Below are 22678 nucleotides of genomic sequence, written 5' to 3' on the forward strand. Positions count from 1 at the left end.
AAGCGAAGCTCCTCCCATCAGCAGAAAGGTTATGTTTCACTTAATTGTTCATTTAAACTAAAACAGAATAGGTGACTGTGTTCAAACTTTAAGAAGATTTCTCAATTAACTGATTTTTATTATATAAAATGTTTACTCAAACACACACACACACACACACACACACACACACACACACACACACACACACACGCCTTTGGCAATACACCCTGTCAAACTTTCACTTTAAGGGAAAAGCAACATTGTAGCTTGCATTGTGGAAAAACAGATTAATTGCCAAGTCTAAGGAAAGATATTTTACTGCACACTGCTAATGAACAACAATTCTGAGCTCATACTAAAAAACAACAGTGTGCTTTCCAAACTCCGCTGCGTGTTCCTGACATCAGTATCTGTTATTGAAAATGAGCCGATTAACCACTTCCACCTAGAAAATAAGCCAATAAATGTTTTTTTTTTCCACATTAAGATAAGCTAACTACACCACAGATATGAAACAGCTGCCAGACAGATTGCATTCTGGTGGTAGAAAGAGAACAGTACTAACACAATCGTCCTATACGAGCCAAAACTCACCTTATTGCTCTTCATAGATCTACTTCTGATATCAGCTGACCTCTGACCTCTGATGCTGTACTGAACAATGATGTACTTGACCATTGGATGTAGCGGCTAACTGCTTAGAAGAATCACTGCAATCAGTTATGGCAACTGTAATGAGTGTTTTCACGCAATTTGCCAATACTAACATTTTATTTATTCAAGATAGACACTTTTTATCTGTGGATTTTCACATTTAATGTTATTGAACCTCTGCCAAAACAAGTTCCTGTTGTCAGCGAGGTTATAGTAGATAAAAACAGTCACTCCTTCACCGACTTCTCTATTTTTTCGACCAATCAGATTTGAGAATTCAACACCGTTGTGGTTTTATACAAAATGAAGGTGACATTACTATTCAATCTTTCTTAAGAAGAATATTAACCATAAGCTGTCAAAAAAGTCAAATAACAAAAAGTATGTGGTTGTTTTAGTATGGAGAATGCAAAAGCAATTACAATCAAATCCAACAATTAAAATATAATAAAATAGCAAATATATGCTGAAAACTCTAACAATGCAAAAAAATAAAATAAAAAAAATGTAGTGGATACCTGATTCCAGTCTCTCACAGGATAAATTTCTTCCGCTCTCTCTCTCTCTTTTTTTTAAAATACATGTATCGAGTATATAAATATAGATTAAATACAACCCTATTTACTGTCAGTATTTATTTATTTTACTATTAATATATTTTCTTAATTACTGATTTCATTTGCAATTTTTTATATGTATTTGTTCAGTTTCCTTCTTCATTAATCTCTATGTAATTTATTTTCCTGTTATTTATTTATATTATTTATGTCCATTGACAACAAAGTCAATTGTACATATCTGGTTCAATCACTCGCTGCTTTCCACATTCATACACATGTACAGTAATATGTCATATTTAAAATAATAATGTATTTATTGGGCTTTTAGTTTCTTTTGCATTCAATTTTTAGGTAACAGTATATATTAATAGCTGTGTTAAAATTCTTTATATACATAAATAATATTTATAAAAGAATAATGTGATAAAGTGGAAAACATGCAGATGATGTTGTAATCCAAGCCATTTCATTTCGCATAACAATAAATGATTATTTTGTCTGGCCGAGCAATGGCGAAAAGCATTTAAGAGCTCTGCTAAGCTCTCCCCTGAGCCGCAGAGCTGCAAACCCTGCCTTTCTGTTAATGCTATAAGAACTAATACTCCCAAATATCTTTCACATGTACACACACAAACAGCAAACTATGTTTTAAATTCAGAATCAGAAATTATTACATCAGAAATTACTTCAAAAATTGAAAACATATGCTTATCCACGCTGAGGAAAAACAACAACCGTGCCCAAGTTGCTTTGACGCCGCATTGCTGTCAGGCTATCATTATTCCTAGTTAAAAGAGAGAATCTGAAGAATAGCGGACTGGCCATTAAACACCGGCACACACAAAAAGCATTAGCATGTGAAAGCCTGCATGGACAAATTGGCCGCAAATTACACTGGGTTTAGCACGGATTTAGAACAAGAGCGTGGGTGGGATAACAATAATAGCAATGTCGCTAACAAACCAATGCGACGACACAACCTGGTGCAGTTTCACATGCATAAGGCTAACTACTAATAACAAAAATGACCTTTTTTCTTTACTAATGATTCAACTAGTGGAGCTAAAACCACCCAAAAATCCCTGATAGTACAACTGCAAATTCTCTTCTGAAACCAGGTCTGACGTGTAACATAGCTGGTCACGGTGTGTCTGAATGAGTACCAACAAATTTAAGTGTACACTAGCACACAGTGCAGCCATTCTTAGCAGCGCCTGGCTAGCTCAGTGCCTTGGCCCAGTGACATTTAGTTAATCCCTGGAAGTGCTGGGCTACGTTGTTCAGCTCCCATTGACCCTGAGGAAATGGATACAGAAGCTTTCACTGAGATTAATCCCCCTGCGGTGTTTAGCCCAGTAGTAAATGGGGGGAAGGTTATATCCTGGATACGGACCATCAATGGCCTAATAAAAACCTCTACACAAGCAGAGGATATTAATTACACTGTTTAAACAAGAACTGTATATCTCTCTGGCTTAGCTTCAGCAACATGCACCACGTAACACACCTACACATATACCGTTACACTGCACGAGTGTATTATACACTTCTATTCAATTCCAACTGAAATCTACAAGCCACTGATGACTATAAAGTGATTATGAATGACAGTTTAAAAGAGTAGTATGAACACTTTTTAAGACATTGGATGAATATTTAGAAGGAACAGAGACCACATGACCTTAGCACGGCTATTAAGATCTGTGGTTTTCAAAGTGGAGCATGGAGATCCTTAGACAGCTGTAAGCTACAGTAACAGGATCCGCGATGATGATGATTGTGGAAACGACTACCAACTTCTAACAGTTATGCAGTCTGTACAGGTTTTCGCAGAAATTTTCTGTGATTGTTGCGGCCAAAAATGCTTGATTTTTCTCCGCCGTTTTAAAAAATGATTATTATTATTTTTTTTTTTTTGCGAAATTGCATTTGCACGAAATTGTTTTGCACGGTCTATTGGAGTGATGTTTATTGATAAATGAAACCTTTTAGCTGTTCTCATGTTCGACGCACGTGAATCGAAGAGGGCTTTGGCTCAATGCGCGTTGTGATGATGTCACATGACATGTCTTGGCCCAAATCTGTGGAAAATCTGCAAGCATTTTGAAAAATTGCAAACTTCTCAGAATATTCCTTGATAGAGTTTGCTTGATTTCTGTGATCGTGAAAATCACAAAATCCTGGAGGGACTGATTATAGTTAAAGGCTCATCTGAATTACTGTCATGTGACAATGAAGTGTTCTTGGGTATTTGCTAATTTCCCTATAGCTCAATAAATTAAAAACAAGCATTAATAATGTCAACTTGATTCCAAGTATGATTTTAAAGTGCTATTAACAGAATACAAAATGTTTTGAACAGTTTTGGATCATGTTCAGGAATAAAATGCTCATAAGTAATCAACAATTACAATCTTTAATTATTTTAAGAATGATGCACACTAAAGCCGGTATAAACAGTTGTTTCCTCACTAGCCTCTCTTTTTTTCTTCCTCTTATTATTTCTTGAAGTAAATCAGACTAAAAGAAAGAAACACAGCTTGTCATGTTACTGAGAAACCACAAAGCTCTCGGTCCTAAAAAGCGTGCAGAGAAAAATGCAGCTTTATTTCTGTTACAAAGCGCTGACACCGAAGACTTCTTGAAAAAAATTAAAAATAAACATCTCTTAAAGTTTTTTTTAAGCTTTCTAAAAAGTTCTACACAGAAGCGTTGCGACCGTTGGTCGACTGCTTACACAGACGAGGAACACAGCCAGTAATGTGTCGCTCAGTGCTGAGGTCTTTTCAAGCTTTCAGACACACTGCTTTGTAAATAAGATGCAGAAAGACATACGAAAGTGTTTATTATGAGCTGCTGACACGCAGCGCCTTAGCATGTCATTGCCTTGTTTTTCGCTTTGATCCAAACATGTTTAGTGCTGCAGGAAGCAGTTTGTCAGCTCTTCAGGTCAGTTTGTCAGGATTTATCACAGAACTGCAATGTCATTGATGAAGTAAATTTGTCCTTCAGATCGAGGATCAGAGACGTTTCGCAGAGCTTAAAATGTTTCATTGGTAATTCTGGCAGCTCTCTCCTTTATAATCAGTCTTCATATGTGATGTGGCATGTTCTCAAACGGGAAACTGTGGAATTATTTGCCTCCGGCTTGGCGCTAGCCCCGTGAACTGTACCACAGGGTGACAGCTCTGAGAATAGCTGAGTGGAAAAACATGTAGGGTATGTACACATAGTATGAGTGTTTGATGAAGCCAGTGTGCACGGCCCAGGCAAACACATACTAAATCCGAGTTTATATTTCATCAGAACTGCTTTGGAGAAGGGTCTGAAACGGATCTTCTGAATGCGCCGTACGGTTACAAAGTGTGAATTTGTTTGTTAAAGCGTATGTTTTATTGTTATCTGTTAAAGGGTAGTAGAGCAGGTAGCGTTGTCAGCTCACAGCTCCATGGTTCCTGGTTCGATCCTGAGTTCGGGTTTCTGTCCGTGCAGTGTTTTGGATATTCTCCTACAAGTCTGTGAGGTTTTCCTGCAGGTTTCCTCCTATCCCAAAAAACATACTAGTAGATAGATCAGAGCACAGGGTCAGCCATGATACGACAGCCCTGGAGCACATAGGGTTAAGCGCCTTGCTTAAGGACCCAATAGAGGCAGTTTGGAAGTGCTGGGGCTTGAACCCTGACCTTTTGATAACAGTAACCCAGAGTTGTAACCATTGAGCCACCGGGATAAAGTGGTTACAGAAAGTGAGTGAGCCATTCAGTACGTTTACATGGACAACAGTAATCCAATATTAACCCGATTAAGACAATACTCTGAAGAAGATACTACCATGTAAATTTTTTATTACCTTAATCCGATTAAGGTTACACTCGAAGTAAACACAAATCGAATTAAGACATGCGGAGTACTCCTGTTTTAGTCACATTATCGACGTGTATTACAGACATGTACACACCTTAATCACACTATTAACGTCGTGTGGTCACGAATTGAAATACATGCATCTCAGTTACTATATACTCGGTAAGTATGCGGTTTGGGATGCAGCCCACGGCTTCGAGCAGTCGTCTATTTGTACGTACAGCATGACAAATAATTAAGCGCACTTGAAGTGTTCATAAAAAATTTAAATAAAAACACCCAAAACTGTATACAGTACCGTAACGAAGACCAACTGTATGTTGATATGTGAAATTCTGGAGGGAACGTCGGACGGTGTGGCGCAGTGACGTAATGACGTGTACTGTTAATCGCTCTATGTTCTATACCATGTAAAACCTGAACATGAAAGGAGTATTATAAAAGCGACTCATGTAAACACCTTAATCAGAACATTGTCTTATTCAGAATAAGGTCAATAATTAAATTTGTGCTGTCCATGTAAACATAGTCACTGACTGATGTCCCATATTTTAACTCAAAAGAGCAACCTAATTGACAAAAGTACCTAAACACTGATTTTGTAAGGAACAGCTCCACTGTCCTGACTCGCAGTGGATCCAGTTGATTGATTAGTGGCGTTATGCAGAATAAGTTAAGAAAATTAAATGATGTAGCATTTGTCTTTGGTCAATTAAAGCATCATTTTTTTAAGACACCTGCTTACTTTGAAGAGAACAATGTTTCCACCTCACTATGAGAAATGCATTTAAATTACCACATTCGCTACTCCGAAACTCTAATATGTGTGTCTGAGGAGAAGAGAATATCACAGACAGTCAGACCCTTTGGTTTTCCAATCCAAATTTCCGATTCATTCGCACGTCAATATCAAAGTCTCTGTGCAGGTGGGTGGACAGTACAAACGCTTCAGTTTCGGACAGCTCCACCCCATCTAAAGTGTCCAAAGCCTGTTGGCACTGAAGCACAACTCAGGCTTCAGGTTTATACTTTAATGACCAGTCTGACTGAGCTTCTGAAAGGTCTGTATCCAGTCGATAAAGCAAGATGCTGTCAGCTGTGAAGCCATGAATATGATGATTGCATCAGAGGCCTCAATCACTTACGTGAAATGAGAGAGAGAACTACAGCTCATGGCAAACAGCTCACAGCCTAGAGCATTTATTTTAAAGGATAGTGATATACACATAGATTACACATAGACGTGCAGACATTAAACTGCATCACTACATCCTGAAGTAGCAATGACCTCAAGTCACAGTGGTGCACATGTCGTGTTTAATTTGCACAATCTCACTGGAGGTCGACGAAGTCACCAGGTCTCATGGGTAGATGTTAAATGTTCCTGACAAGCCACAGCTGAGGAAATGCTGCTCCGATGGTCAGATGCTTGAAAAGAGGGTTTGCACTAAAGAGAATTGCATCACTATGTGAAATCCGTTTCTTGCCAGTGATTTCGGTTAGCTTCAGACACTTTTTCTTCTTTCTCTCTGTTTAGCAAACACACACGCTCTCTCTCTCGCTTTCTCTTCCAGATTATGATTTATCTCCACACTAATTGATTTCTCATGTAAGAAAACGACTTCCACATCATTATTTGTCCTAAGAGGACCATTCATCTCCATGGCCTGCTCTGCATTAATGCGGCAATTAAACCTTTTTGAACATTATCAAACCACTCTCAACTTTATTATTGTGGAAATTGTGTCATTATCACGGGTTCATTAAATTAGAGGTTGAATCACTGGTGCTTACAGAGCTGGTATTTACAGTGTTCGGAGCAAGAGCAACACTTTACTGAACCATTACACACTTCCTATATGAAATCACAAACACAAACTCATTGGCCCGTTGCATTTAAACAAACCGCGCACAAATGTTTCTTTTGTTTGCCTCTGCTCTTGTATATTTTTGCAGCACTGTAGAATAAAAACCCCACTCCAGTTCATTTCAGATCATCCAGCTGAATATACACAGAAACCGATTTCCTAATGAAAAGCAAACAACATACGCGCACACACAAATTTACGCCCACTGGCTCCACACAACGATATTGGCTTTCCACCCGTGGGTCACTGAGCACTCATTGAGGTAGAAGTGGAGGAAATCACTTGCATGTGTCAGGAAAAAAAAAAAAAAAAACCCAGAGAGCTGACTTGCCAAAAATCACAACAAAAACACAACACAAACTTGTTTACCTTGTAGAAGATTCCGGGGAGTTGCTGCAGCTTCATCCGGTGGAAGACAAACACGTCGTAGACAGCTGCCACGGCGAGCACGGTGATACCCTGCTCCTTCCACAACACGCTGCAGGCTGAGCAGGCCAGGCTGCCCACGAACCACGCCCAACACTGACGCTGTGCCCCCTCCGCCCGCTGGTCACAATGCCCCACATAGCAGAGCAATGCCAGGAGGAAAAACAGCGCAGCACCCACATCAGCCCGGCCCACGATGCCCGCAACAGCCTCGGTGTGAACAGGATGCGAGGCGAAAAGCAGGCCCGCTAGCAGCCTCCAACAGCCTGTACCCAGCAGCAGGCGCGCCAGGTGCGTGAACAGTGCCGTTACGGCGCAGTGCAGTGCCACGTTGGCCAAGTGGTAGCTCCATGGCTCCAGGCCACTCAGGGCATAGTTGATGCGAAAGGAGAGTGTACAGAGTGGCCGATAGGACTTGTGGCTGCCGCTGTGTGTGAGCAGTGTACCCCAGAAATCATTGTAGAACACGTTGGTCCATGGCGTCTCGGGAAGCAGGTCCTGGTTGGTTTTGATAGCACGGCTGGAAAATAACAGGAGAAAGAAAATTTGTGAAACCTTTATGTGAAGCACTCTACATGGACTCTACCTGCACTCACTACAGCATCAGTGCTGCACAACAAAGCGGACAGAAGTCATTCATTTTTAATGAAAGCTTCATAGCAACTGGAAGAAGAGAATCTTTTTTTTAAAGAAATGTTGCACGGTAAGCAAGGCGACACCTGATTTGTGGGTATCATGGCCAAGACATGTGTTTTTTCAATACATTCTAGCCATGTAGTTTGGCCACTAGTGTCCAACAAAGTGCAAGGTGAAAAATTGCTGCCATTATGAACGCTTCTTTTTTTTTCTTTTTTTACACAAATCGCAATACATGTGGTAAACGTCTCAAACTCCAGGCTTGTGGGCCAAATACTGCGTTCGGCCTGCACAAACTTGCAAAAAGTTATACTGAAATGGCCCGTGGTATGCTATTACTCAACATTTTTACACTATCTAGAATTCACAGCAGACTTGTAGCATAGCGGCCACCCACGTTCCACGCATGCCACTGCCACTGTACAGCACATTGGCTCACACCTTACAGGGCTGAAACGCTAAGTGTTCAAAATCAAGACCTCTCTGCTGTGTTTGATGCAAGTCAACCATGCACCACCCACTGTAGAGACGTACAAACATGTTGGGGGGAAAAAAAGGCGAAAAGTCGTTGGAGCATGAAGACAAGAGAGATTAGTGTCTGAGGACAGGTATGTCTCTCTTAGCAGACACGGTGTGAGTTCTTAAATAATCTTAAATCATTTTAATAAACTTCATCACCTAGGCTGTATACAGTTAATAATCTACTGGTAATCAACAGTATAGATAATATATATTAGAAAAAAATGAATAGCCTTAGATTATGGCCCTTCAAGGGTTCACACAAATGGTAATGTAACCTGGACGGAAATTGAGTTTGATGCATCTGATCTATACATTCCCGCTGACCAAACAAACATCATCTCTCTCTAACAGTGCCATATACTCTGATCAGCCATAACATTAAAACTACCTAAACACTGTTGCAGACCAAGTACACCCCTTCATGGTAACGGTATTACCCAATAGCAGTGGCCTCTTTCAGCAGGATAATGAAATGCACCCTGCCACACTGCAAAAATTGCTCAGAAAGGCTTTGAGGAACGTGACAGAGTTCAGACTTAAGTTGGCCTCCAAATTCCTCAGATCTCGATCCGGTCGCGCATCTGTAGGATGTGCTGGACAAACAAGTCCGATCCATGGAGGCCCCACATCGCAACATACAGGACGTACAGGACAGCACACCTTCAGAGGTCTTGTGGAGTCTATGCATCGACAGGTAGCTGTTTTGTGGCACACAGGGGACCTACACTATATTAGGCAGGTGGTGTTAATGTTTTAGTGTATAAGCACATATGTGGTAAAAGTCACGCAAAAAGGATCAGACCTCTCCATTGACAATAACTGATAAAATCGATACTCATTGACACATTCGGGGTCATTTTGCCTTTTCAACTGAAGCAGATTTAAATTTGCTCACCTTTCTGTTTATAACCAAATACCCCATGTACATATTCTGACTTTTATTATCCACATCCATTATGTACAATTGTAAATATGGAACACAACTTTCTATTAAAGAGCTCAAGTTCTTCACTGGATATTAACTTTTATTCATTTTATGTAATGTGACTACAGAGAGGCACAACTGAAACCCAGCGCTGAGACGAGCAGATGAAGCGTTAAAGTCTCATTCAAAGGCTTTCTCTTACAGAGATCATTTTCAAGAAAAATCAGACTTTATATATAATAACAACGCAACCAAGATGAGTTTGGGTTTTAATCCAATCCTATACTGTATATATAATACACTATATATATATAAATACTCTATAGTAATCCAATGACATATCGTAGATATTGAATTATTCATAGTAATTACTCAATATATTGCTTTAAAATGTATAAGTTAATAATAATAATAATAAGAAGAATGATAATAAGAAGAAGCCACTTTAAGAGGTAAAGTTAAAAGATAATTTGTTTATATTTTCCCAGCAGTTTTACAATGTGTGTTATGTGACGGTTGGAATAGCAGAGCTCTCTGGTTGCTAAGAAAATTGAACTGAATTGAAACTCTCTGCACACGGACATTGCTTTAGGGAGAAAAGGACAGAGCTTCTCACATATCTCAGCGCTTGCTCAGTGACTGCCCGAAGGGCCCCGAGTGGACAGCCGTCGACATTCATCACCTCCTGTGCTGACAAGCCAGCCTTGAAAGATGTCTAAAAGAAGCGGACTGACCCTCCTATTCTTGCCAGGAGAGTGTGAAGTGCAGCATGATTGCATGTGTGTGTGTAATGAGAGGATGAAAGTGTGTGAACTGAACGGTGACAGAGCTATCCAGCTTTCTGAAGGTCATTTATCTTTCAGCACCTGTGCCCGGCTTTCACACTTTCACCTTCAAGCTTGAGCTGCACTTAAATCCAGAGTCTGTCCTTGGATCAGGATGATGGATAGCGATGGAATCATGCAAGGCCATATCGATTATACGAGATGAGATGTTCTTTTCAGCCAAATGATACTCCACAGCGTGGAGATAAAACCAATAAAATCCCTGAACGATTTCATAATTATTAGGAGTCCATTTGGAGCAGAAGCGGGCGAATTAATTCAATTCTAAAGGCATCCACCATTAACAAGAAGGCTGTATTCATATCGAGTACTTTTTAGTTAAAATTCATGACATTCTGCCTGGGAACTGTGTGGTGTTTACTAAATAGCTTAACGCTCGCGAGACAAAGACAGCCCAGGAGAGCGTGTACGTGAGGTAGTGACCAGACTACGGAGACAAAGGCAGAAAATGATTCACCCTCCTCCTGTGGATTCGGGGATCAAGGACGTGCACCACACCTATAAACATAGAGAAACGAAACAACGAAAAAGAAGAGGGAGGTCCATACTGGCGTAACAAAGCATGGCGAGACCAAGAGTAAAGCCAAGTCAATCAAACTGGTGGGCATGTGGTAGGCAGCGGGGAAAGGGAAACAGAAAAAAGGAAAGAGGATGAGTAAGTGATGGAGAGAGACACAAAGAATGATTTGTTTGTTCTCGCTTAGCGTGTAGAGCAACCTGGGCAACATCCAAATTTGTTTGCCGAAAGGCACAATAAAACAGGAAAACCGCAGGGCAGAACAGAAAGAGATAGCACCGGATAGATGCCCCGGGGGCCACACCCACCCCCTGAGGTGCATGCTGTCTACTCTGGCCCTGACAAAACACACACACACTCTAACCTATTTATCAGTCATCTACGACACAGTCTTGGTTGCCCTACAACGTGATGTCTTACTGTGAGTCACACACACACATTCTGCCCTTACAGAAGGTGAGTGTGTGTACACAGGGGGAGTATTGGCAAGCGTCATTAGTCTCCTTTGTGATGTGTGTGGAAACATACAGGCCTGTAATTAAAATCTGCGATGGATGGAACAAGGCGCATGTGACTACACGCTTTTCTACGCCACGCTACAATCACTCCCCACGGCACTCGTAATTACCGCAGGCAATTAAGACTGCAACAGAAAAACAACAGATGCACGCAGACCCGGGACGCCCATGTCAAAAAGACAAACGCTGCGACGGAGAACAGATACGTCGAGATAAACAGATAATTGGACAAATACGGCTGTTGTAGTAGAATCTGATCCTGTATAAAATGTATAGTATATACAGTCTGAGTACGAACAGTCGTTGTTTTACGAGCTTCTTTATTTGAAGGACCAAAAAAAAAAAAAAAAACCCGAAAGCTATAGAAATAACAATGAATTTAAAACAAGCGCATTAATAGAATATTGTGATCTGAATTAGAGCCAGCACTACTGTACAATCTGCTATTCTGGAAAATTAATCCTCACCTTTCTGATCAATAAGATACAAGAATTCATTTACATGGTATAAACTCTTCAGAACTCGTCAGTTCCTCAATCAGATTTTCAGACCAGCGTTGTATGAAGCCAAACATTTCATCCTTCCATGCAGTATTTTGCCACTTTGATCAGATGCTTATATCTGGCATACTGCCTTGTTTTGCTGCCTGTAGTGACCGTATCCACCTGCCACCTTACCGAACAGATGGAGACGACGAGATTTCAGCACACTGTTCGACACACTGCCAAACGCAGCTCTACAATTAGAGAGTCTCAAGTCAAGGGCAAAAGGGAGGCTTTACACTGTTTGCAAAAACTCAATACAGAAAGCTAGCTAAGCAAGCAAAAGCTCCGTGAAAATGAACGATCCGTCATCAACACATTAACATTAACCGCACAATGTAAAAATAATTCCACCCTTCCTTTTGGCAGGCATCTTTTTCCTCCTTTCTTTCTGTTTATTCAGGTCCATTTTACACGCTGTAAACCATTTGTCAAATGAACGCCTCATCCTGCTGGGTAGAAAGCTAGAATAGGAGACCCAAGCTGTATGCAGGATTATTTCACTACGACAGGCTTGGAAAAACCAACACCACTCAGCAACCCGGGGCCAAAACTGAAGCTTCTGCCATGATTAGCTCAGTCAGGGGTCTCAGTGAGGAGCTCTTTGGTAAAAGAATCTGTAGTTTGTCATATGCAGAAATGCCTAAAGTGAGGCAGTGATGAGAACTAGGACTGGGCAATATGACGATATAATACTTATTAGTGTAGTACTAATTATGTTACAGTACACAATATCATTTCATTATAAAAAAAAAAGTTATTTATTTATTTATTTATTTTTTTAATAACAGTCCATGACATGAATGGAAGCACCTGATTTAATGTCTTTCTACTTATTTGAATGTTTAAAATTGCAAAGTGCTACTTAAATTTTTTACAGATTTGTAAATATTTCCCTCCTTTTCAGTGTTAATTGTAATGCATTATTAAATAAAAGTATAATTAAACAATTGTAAACAATCTCCTGATACATTCTGTGTAAAATGTCTTCAAATATCATGAGATATGTTTGTAACCTGTAATGAGAATAATACGATGAGAAAGGCCATTTAATAGAAGTAATAATTTAAACAATCTCGCACATAAGGGATAACGTCAGATTTCACTGTCCGCTCGTAAAAACAGAAGAGCATCACCTTCCTCTCTCACTCACCATTTTCCACCAATGTTCAAAGACATATTAATGAGAAATCCAGTGTACAAGTTGTGGACAAAGCAAACGCTGGACTCAAAGTTCCACAATGCAATGCAGCTATATGATGAACTTGAGTGCCGAGTAATAGCTTGGCACGGCTAATTAGCTATCTATGAGATGACAAGCACATATCTTTTCAAGCCCAGTGTACAGATGAGGAGGTGTGAGAGCTCGACAGACTGAGGGACTAAAGTGCCGTTGCATTAGGTCGAGACGATTCAAGAGCTAATGTCTTCTGGCGCCTTTCATAATACTCCAAGTCTTTCCTAACAAGCCGTGAAAGTAACATGAAACTTTAACCTGGCGCAATATTATTACTATTATTACTTGAGTAATTCCTGCATCACATTTGTGTAGTAATAAAGAGGTGAAGAGAAAAAAAAAACAAAAAAAATAAAAGGAGGGAATTCTAGAGTTCTAGTGATGCCTTTAGCAGTCAGGAAAACATTCTTTGTTAGCCCGCACACCTCTGGCCTCTTGAGGGGATGGTGGGATCACGTGACCACCAACACCAAAAAGTCTACACCGCCTCGGCCGGGGATTCTGAAACGGCTCCTGTCAGAACCCGTTTGCCCATCACGTTCGCCCTGCCGTGAGTAGCGTGGTCTGCCATGCTGGGTTGGAGCTGTGCTAATGAGGAGTGATGTTCAAATGGAGCTGCTGTAATCTGGACCTTGCATTCCCCAGACTAAAGGAGAAATTCAGTAAACTCTGCGGCTGACTGAGAAACCCTTAGCGGTGTAAATAGCATTCTGACGTTTCCACTGCCTGGCTACATGAAAAACAAAGGCATGCGATTTGAGCTGAAAACAAAAGACACCATAAAAAGTAATCAAAACATATCTGCAACGTAGATCATGTTTGAATGAAACACTTGAATTAAACTTATATATAGAATCTATAGAATATAGAATCTGACAAACTATAAAAAAAAAAAAAAAATGATGTAAAACATGATCTCTCATCAGTAAACAATGAAATGCTTTTTGCGGCAGCATTAGGGAAGTGGAAGGCAGCATTGGCAGTTAGGGGACAGTGTTTTTTGCCAAGCATGGGTCATCACCCAGCTTCGGTGTCTGAAAGGGCCACATTCATATTTTGCGAATGCCTATGGGGAGGTCCTCTGCTGCAACCACTCAGCTTTGCTTCCCAAGCCTTTGTCTACAATTTCTTCCCATGAGAATGCCTGCGGCTCAATAATAGAAAACTTTCTCGTCCCCAGTGGTGCTCGTGAAGAACTCTCAAGGACTGCTGCTTTATTCTCGTAAGAATAATTACTGCTGTTTTTTTAGGCATGAAAAAAAAAAGAACTTCTTTATATTTACAGGACTATATGCAATCAACTGCTACAGAATAATAAGTACGAACAAGTTTAGAGCATCAAAACATCTGGCCATTTGTCCAATTCTATTCATGGTTTATATTCAGAAGTAGTTCTATTGGGTCTTGGACAACAAGGCTTCATAACAAAGGAGTTGGCCTTATGCATTCCACACTCAGTTCAAGCTTTAGACGGCAAACATACTCGACAAAGGGCAAGTGCTTCTCAGACTTCAAAATACCATCTCCATTTAAGAATGAATGGCTAGAGGGGTAAAGACGTCTCTTGATTGAGGGTCCATTTTTGCACTTTATTTCTTCTTCAAGGAAACCACGGATTCCAGAAATGACTAGAGAGCGGCTCTGAAACCGGCGGCTCGCTCGATATAAGGACATTACCATATGCAGATCAGGCAAGATGTCATTCTTCATCATGTGCTCTTTCAATTTGGTGGAGAGAAAAAAAAAGCCAATTTGCATATATGAATAATTTATACACGAGCATATTGCGGAGATGAAAAACATAACTTTAGACAGGTAATTTGGCAAAAGAAAGCAACAGTACAAATCAATTCAGATGGGGGGGGGGGGGGGGGGGTGTCCTAATGATTTAGACTCCAGACTCGAACTCCAATTTATGAACAACCTTAGAACGATGGTGCTACAGCAACTGACAACAAGGAAGGAAATTAACTTCTTTTTCAAAGTTACAAATGGCCCCAGAGCATTAGATTTAGCTACAAGTGTCACATATCGGTTTGGCAGATATTTAGTCAAAAATGTTGGCCTGTAGGTGTAATTGACGTGGAAATAGTGCGAGTGAGAGGAACTTCACCCAGACCATAGGCCAAGCCAAAACACACACAAAAAGAGGGTCAGAAGCTTTGTATTCGGTACAAACCAACTCGGCTACCATGAAATTAACATTGTCATGGGTGGATGTTTTCATCTCAATGCAATAAAAGCAACATTAGCAAGCTTGTGGAAACACACACAAGGGCAGGGCGAGTGTGAAGGCTTGTACAGAACTATAAATACTCCAAAATGTTGGAGTTGCTCATTTCTACTTTCATTTTCTTCCTTGAGATTTTTCATCACTTTGGGATTTCTTCAGCACACACACACACACACACACCTCACTTAGCACTTGCTAACAGATTTTCATATACAATAGCATCCTCTTTTAATGGGAAAAATGATGCAAGTGCAGTCCCTGGTTAAGCTACACTGATACAAAGAAAGAAAAATGATCACTGCGTAATAAATTAGAGCAAGGCTGAGATCAGCACCTCATTTCATCAGAATATGTCACATCCTCTGGGGATAAGTACCAAGATTTTGGGTCATTACCCCAGTTTGTGTTACTTCATGAACAAAAATAGCCGTCTTTGAATAATGGAAGATGCAGGTTCTGAAAAAGGAAGTTCTAAGATCTGTGAGCTGAGGAGTTGTTCAATGTAATAGCTTTGTTGTCATGCTATAAGAAGCATGCAATTTACAGGGTCCACTTTATTTCATGCCATAGTAGATAAAGAAAAAAGAGGCTTACTGAGACCACTACTGCTCTACACTATTACTTGGCACTCAATTCATTGACATCTCTATTTCCCCTCATTGCAACATAGGCGCGCGCTCTCAAACCATCACCACATGCATATGAAATTTCAAATATTTTCCGTAAGGTAATTGTTTTTCCATTTGGTTTGCAGTGGGATCATATTTCACTTTCAGGTTGTAAAGGTAGAATCCAGCTGAGACAGGTACACAACTTGGCTTAGTGGTAGCAAGCTTGGACTTCGACTACTAATGTGAGTTATTTATATTCTAAAACAACGTAGCTGCAAGACACTGCTCTGTTGCACCATTAACATTTCAGTACACAAAACACACTGCTGTGATTGATAGCCGTGTTTCTCCCACCGCTATGCAAACCAACAAGAGCCAGGCCAAGAAAACACCTCGAATTACGACTAATACATGAGATCACGAAAAAGGGGTCGCTTTTGTATCCAAAAAATCTGTGCTATCTTCTTAATAGTTTGATGGAGAAAAACTGAAAAGAATGGAATGTCAATTCCCCGGTGGTGGATTATGTCTGCAGGTAAGTTATCACCAATAGCAGGTGTAAGAGTCAATAAAACAACCAGCCTGAGCAAGATGAGCAGAGCTGAGTGATATACACCCACGTTACAGCAGCTCATAAATCACCAGCACAAGGCAGAGCGCGGTCTTATAATCCAAACACAAGGATAAAGTCACGTCATTTTTAATGTCTTGTTTCAATGTCACCTCATAAGGCAGATTCATGAAGAATTTCCAAAACACTAAGCTATTTGCTTAGGACTCTAAGCTAAAAGTAAAAACAAAACAAAACAAAAAAACCCCAAGGAAATGAAATATAAACAAGCCAGAAGAAACAAAAGAGAATAGATGTGCAAGCTTTGGTTTCTAGATCCTGTCACATTTTGTAACTCACAAGGAAAATTGACTACAAACTACAGAATCAGAATGTATTTGCATGTGAGTATATTTTATATATATATATATATATATATATATATATATATATATATATACTCCCCCAGGCCAAAGACATGCATGGACTAACTCTATTCCACTAACTCTATTCAAATGGCATTATGGAAATGGCATTTAAAAAATTCCAGTGACTAAATCATGCTCTGAAAAGTTTATGTCACATTGCCCAAAGTTTTCAAGGCCAGTTTTTCCAGAAACTAATTATATTTCATCAAGACTGTGAAGTTTGTAACCAATAGGTGCAATACAGATCAGCGTCTCCATGGGTTTCTGACACTGAGATTAGGTAAACCAATAATGCCAAGTCACAGAATTACAACTGTCTTGGTAAATTATATGTCTAGAAACAGAAGAGTAATTGGAGCTTTGTATTTTTCATGAATAAATATTTAAAACGAAGGTGATGTTGGGAGACATGCAGGATTTGCACTCAAAGAATCAATCAGGCAACCGTGTGAGATTATGGACTGTAGTGTTTTCCACTGTTGTTAAATACTCTATTTTAAAACCTAAATATATAATCGCATGCGTAAAAAGCCTTCCATACCAGCACAGAAAGCATTGAAACCTTCATTGCTAAAATCCTATTACCAGCTTTAAAAGCACTCCACAAATGAGCCACATCAACTGCTGCTTATCCTCTGCTTCTGAAAGCGAATGTGAGCCATCCTATCAATTAGCCTAAAAAGCCAAATGTTTCATGCTCTGTGAATCCTCTTGCTTGGAACAGAAGCCTTTTTATCCCAGTTTGACCCCGGTCTGAAAGTACATCCCACGCTCTGGCCTCTGCACAACAGGGGGTGTTTTGTCATGCGGCATGCCCCTCCGGCCAGGGGACAATAAATCAGCTGGACTTTGTTCCTGCCTGCAACTGAGGTCCTCTGACAGAAAGGGTAGTCAGTCTGTCCGGTTTTGTGTTTGAGGCCCATACGGGCCACCAGCAGGCCAGGGTGAAATGAGGAGGCAGATAGCGTATGAATAAGTATAGGCCTGAACAATCTCGCTGAGGGGAACATGTGGCACAGGGATGGGAATGCAAGACTGGAGCTCCAGCACAATTTGGGAGATTTGGCATTTTATACAAACACTGAAGAGACATTTTCAGAGAAAATGGCTTTTCTGTTTTCAAGCTGCTGTGTGGGTGACGGTCTTGGTTATTGCCTTTACAGTTGGGTGTCTTGGCTTTCAAGACTGATTTCAACAATCTGCCAGGTTTTCTGTTAGCATAGCTCACAACAGGGCTCTCAGTGTTCACAAACTGTTGTTCTAATACACAGAAAACAAAAACCCAGTTGGAATCTGATGAATGTCTTTTTAGACTGCTTTAGTTGGCTTCATTCTCGCCACTGAAGCGTACCAACTCCAGCTCTTAAGCCAGGTGGCGGATGTTCTGCACTTGTGGGTTAGAGTGCCTGTTTGCACAAGACACAGGAATTATTTATGAGGCATAAACAGGCTGAGCCAGACTACAGTATGGCATACTTTAGCCAAGACTCACTGCAGTTAGGAGTGCAGCATTTAGCAGAGTAAATATCAATTGATCAATAGACCACAGCAAAGCACCTTTACTGAAATATTAATGATAATGATGCAGCGCTAGAACAACCCACACATGCACAATATCACAATATGCAAGGGTGAGCACATCACTGCGATTAAGTGTCTGAGCTATCATCCTTTTGCCTGGCGGACAAACAGGTTCAGACTGCTGACACAGCAGATACCAGCTTTTTCTTTCCTCCTTGTCTTTATAAACTTGCACAAAACAATTTTTTCCATTTTAGACATAGGTTCGAACAACGCATTCCCAGTGCGTTTGAATATTTCTTGGTGGCAGGACACGTCTCAATTCTGTGACTCAATGCTGCACTATCGACTATGGACATCAACCCAGGATGCAATGAGGCCATCGTTAGAAAGAGCAAAAATTAAGATGCTAGCCAAACACAACTAATGTGGGAAAGTTTACCAAAAGACTTTGTTTATTCAAAGGCATGCATAGGATATGCTACATCTATGAAGAGATTATAGAAACTAAAGCCCTATTCGGGCTGCGTTAATTTTACATGAGGAGGTGGGGTAATGTAATTATTACCAGTTTATCTCTGGGATTTACGGACCATTTACATGTCTGGAAGTATTATACAGCCTTTTATCTAGCATAAAAGAAACTCTACAAATAACCCCAGGTAGAATGTAACCTGTCAGAATTGACATGTTGCTAAGGCTTGTATTATGTCCTATGGGTTTCTCACTTTTTTTTTTCAGTATGGAGACACTCCAGGAAACACTCTTTTCTACTGTATCCTGCTGAAACCAAACAGAAACCAAGTAAAATATCAATCTAAAATGCCTTCTTAAAGAAGCAATGCATTTGAGTTCCTAGCACGGGTGCAGACTGCATACATGTTATGTTAAATGACCTACTAACGATCAAGCGCAACTTGTGCAGGCACAAGAGGTAAAAGAAACAGTTACCAAAACAAATACCAGAAATACCAAAACAACCAGTTCACCATTCATAAGGCGTACGACATGTATAAGACAATCCCATCTCTGGAATTTCTGCAGAAATTATTTATCCCACGCTAATCAATCCTAATTACTACACATGTCCTCCGGCAACATTACTTAACAGACATACGTCTGAAAATCTTATCCTATCCTAACACTAATTAAGACTACATACTGTCATTCCCTCCCTGGAAATTTTTAATTCATTAGTCAGTTATTTTTACATCCGTCCTTGTTCTGTATTATTGAACTTAACTATCAGGTTACATTACCTACCACTTTTCAGTTTACTTTATTAGGTTTCTGGGTAACCAAAACATGGGACTAGGTAAGCACACTGGAGCATTCCCTTGCCAAGTGGGCTAGTTAATGAATTTATTATTTGTCCACCCCTAATGTGGAAATGTAGATCAGAATATGATTACTTGCATTGTGTTTTCAGAGGTAAAGCCAATGAAATATGGCGTTCTGATAAATCTTGACACATCAACCATTGCTCATCATAGAACTGATGCTCTAGACAGGATTCTGATTAGCCAGGCTTTTCACACAGCACTGTGAAATCCATCACCACAACAGTCAAGCTAGTAAATCAATGAGAGGGAATGAGATTTCTCCTGAATGACTGTGTGACGAGAGCTGAAATGCATTCTTTCAATTCTCTCCAAGGCATACGCTTATCTCCTGATAAGTATATTGCGTTCTGAGTAGAAAGGGCAAAGGGTAGAATGATGAAAGAAAAACACAAGTGGCCAAGCCTGATTGAACATTCCAGGGAAATTGCGACACGGCTTCCTCCCACTCTACGTACTGCGTTTATTTCACAATTCCAAATTCATCATAATCTTCACACGAACTCACTCCTCCCCACCTGTACATCCTCCATGCAAAAACATTTCAAAGCACATACGTTGTTCCTGGCAAAGATGATTTCTCCTTCAATTAAGGTTGCTACCATACAACTCTTCCTTTGTGCTAATGAGTGAGCTGGAGCCCAAAGCACTCTTCAACGTCCACATTAATTATAAAGCATCGCAGGGGATCCTTCACAGTGCCGCACAGTGTGATCTCATTAGATGCAATCACATCAGAGCTGCCATCACACAATGACTTGCTTACAAGCGCATAAATTATCCACCTCCCGTTAGGTGTCTGTTCCTAATTGAATTTACATATGTTGCTTTGGTGACCCGGGAGTGGCTCAACATTTGACCCGGCATGGCATGGAGATGGGGAGGAACCAGGTGAATATACTCATTACATTATCTACTGGAGGACTGCAGGTAGAGTCATTTATAATGAGTTAGAAACCACAAAAATATTCTCTGGGCATTTTTACACTTGGCCCGGAATACTTAGTGAATACCGAGTACTGAATACCGAGTGCACATCCAGGACTAATTCTGCGCTCGTTTTGGGGAGGGGCTTACAATCGCAGGTTTGCTTTCCAGTCCGTACAGGATTTCGCAGATATTTTTTGTGATCATTGCGGGCAATAATGCTTAATTATGCTGAGTTTTTTTTTTTTTTTCAAAAATTGCGATGCAATTTGCAGAGTTTTTTTTTGTGCTTTTTGTGCAGAAAACTATTTGAATTGGTGAAATTACAATTGCAAGGAATTGCTTTTCACGGTCTTTCGCAGTGACTGTTAATTGTTAACTGAGACCTTCTAGCTGTACTTATGTTTGAATCAAAGGTGGCTTTGACTGAATTGTGATGTGGCACGACGCGTCTTGGCCCAAATCTGCGGAAAATCTGTGTTTTTTTTTAGAAACATTGCAAGCTCCTCCAAATATTGGGGAGATTCCTTGATTTTGTGTTCATTTCTGCGATCGCAAAATCGCTAAATCCTCGAGGGACTGGTTTTCACAAAGTAGAATTCCTTCCGAGACATGGACCGACTGTGTAATTTCATACGCTACGCTGGATTACAAAATGATATTGTGCAACCGTTTGCTGATTTTTTGATTTGGTACCAACACTCAAGTGGCAAAGAACAGCACTTTTTGGATGCATGGCATGACATTGTGCAGGATAACCAGTAGCCGTTCTTGTACAAGAATATTTTTAGCCATGCTGACCGGCTCAAGATGTGGATTTTTCGTGATGCTCCCAGATGCTCCCACTTGCGCAACAAACATGAGCTAGTGTCCCAGTCTTATGAAAGTCTGATTTTATATATCAGGTGTTCGGTCTCCTCCACTTGAAACAAGAAGTAATGTGAAAAAAGTTGAACCAATCACGTTACTTGGCTTCCTCACCTGATGGTCTGGTTGAAGTGAGCCTCAGACCACCGTTTTCAAGAGGACCAGGGATCGTAAAGGCAGATCTCTAAAACCTAGAGTTTATCCTCCGGTAGTAATGCATGAACTTAAATTGCTATAGCTTGTTTATATCTGAATTCTGACAGAGATTAATTTCCCCTCTGTGCTTACAGCTGTGGAGATGATGACTGTTGATTGCATGTCTTTAAGAAGGCGCCATCTGTGTAACTAAGCAGACATTCTGTAACAATCTGAAATTATACATGAACTAAACAAAATGAGAGCACTTGCAAGTCTATATTATAATTGTGGCTAGATGAAACAGCAATTAGGCGTCCCAAATTACTTAAGAAAAGGCTGGCCGCTGACAATTTAAACTTACAATTCCCCTTAACTAGTAACTGCAGTGAAAAATGAGAGATTGTTTTAAAATATGCTCCGGATCAAATCGTACAGATTCGCCTGACGACATGACATTAATTCAAAAGATGCTAAAATATCCTTAGTATTGCTGTTGCGTGAGATGAGGAAGGAGGGTAAACCCATAAAAATGTTGAAAAACGAACCAAACTGCCACTTAACTATTTTTAAATGCTTTGTCTTCCACATGGTGTCAATTTGAGTCTTTGCAAAGGAGCTCATTTACGCATTTCTGACTTTATAGGCGCTCGCAGAAACCACACGGCCATGCAAGTAAGCAATTGTGCTTTACAGCCTTTTGAATTCGCAACTGATTTTTTTTCCCCCCAGTGCTGTGAGAGAGTACACAATCAGATCAACCTCACATGCATCTCACAAACGAACCATCAGTTTACTGTACACTCGAGTGAATGATACAGATATTATAAATATATACAATTAAATTGCAAGGAGAATTCGGAGAAACTGACATTCCAAGATCTCGCTCATTCACAAACCCCCATGAAACGATCATAGGGTTTCAATCAAGCCGAGCTTACTGTGCTTGTACAGTATGGGCATGCTTGCA

At 40.2% G+C, this 22678-nt stretch overlaps 1 protein-coding gene across 9 annotated transcripts in view; it reads right to left on the bottom strand.

Annotated features, from left to right (window-relative positions):
• tmtc2b (transmembrane O-mannosyltransferase targeting cadherins 2b) overlaps positions 1-22678 on the bottom strand; it is a 108786-nt gene that overhangs the window by 43758 nt on the left and 42350 nt on the right. For all 9 annotated transcript variants that reach the window (XR_008393863.1, XR_008393864.1, XR_008393865.1 and 6 more), the window contains exon 2: positions 7298-7874. Coding sequence is in view for 4 of the 9 variants with exons in the window: in XM_017466493.3 (XP_017321982.1) it covers positions 7298-7874 (577 nt within the window). In the remaining 5 variants the exon portion in view is untranslated. The remainder of the gene's footprint in view (positions 1-7297; positions 7875-22678) is intronic.

The sequence above is a fragment of the Ictalurus punctatus genome, chromosome 4 (genome assembly GCF_001660625.3).
Source record: "Ictalurus punctatus breed USDA103 chromosome 4, Coco_2.0, whole genome shotgun sequence".
Classification (NCBI taxonomy): Eukaryota; Metazoa; Chordata; class Actinopteri; order Siluriformes; family Ictaluridae; genus Ictalurus; species Ictalurus punctatus.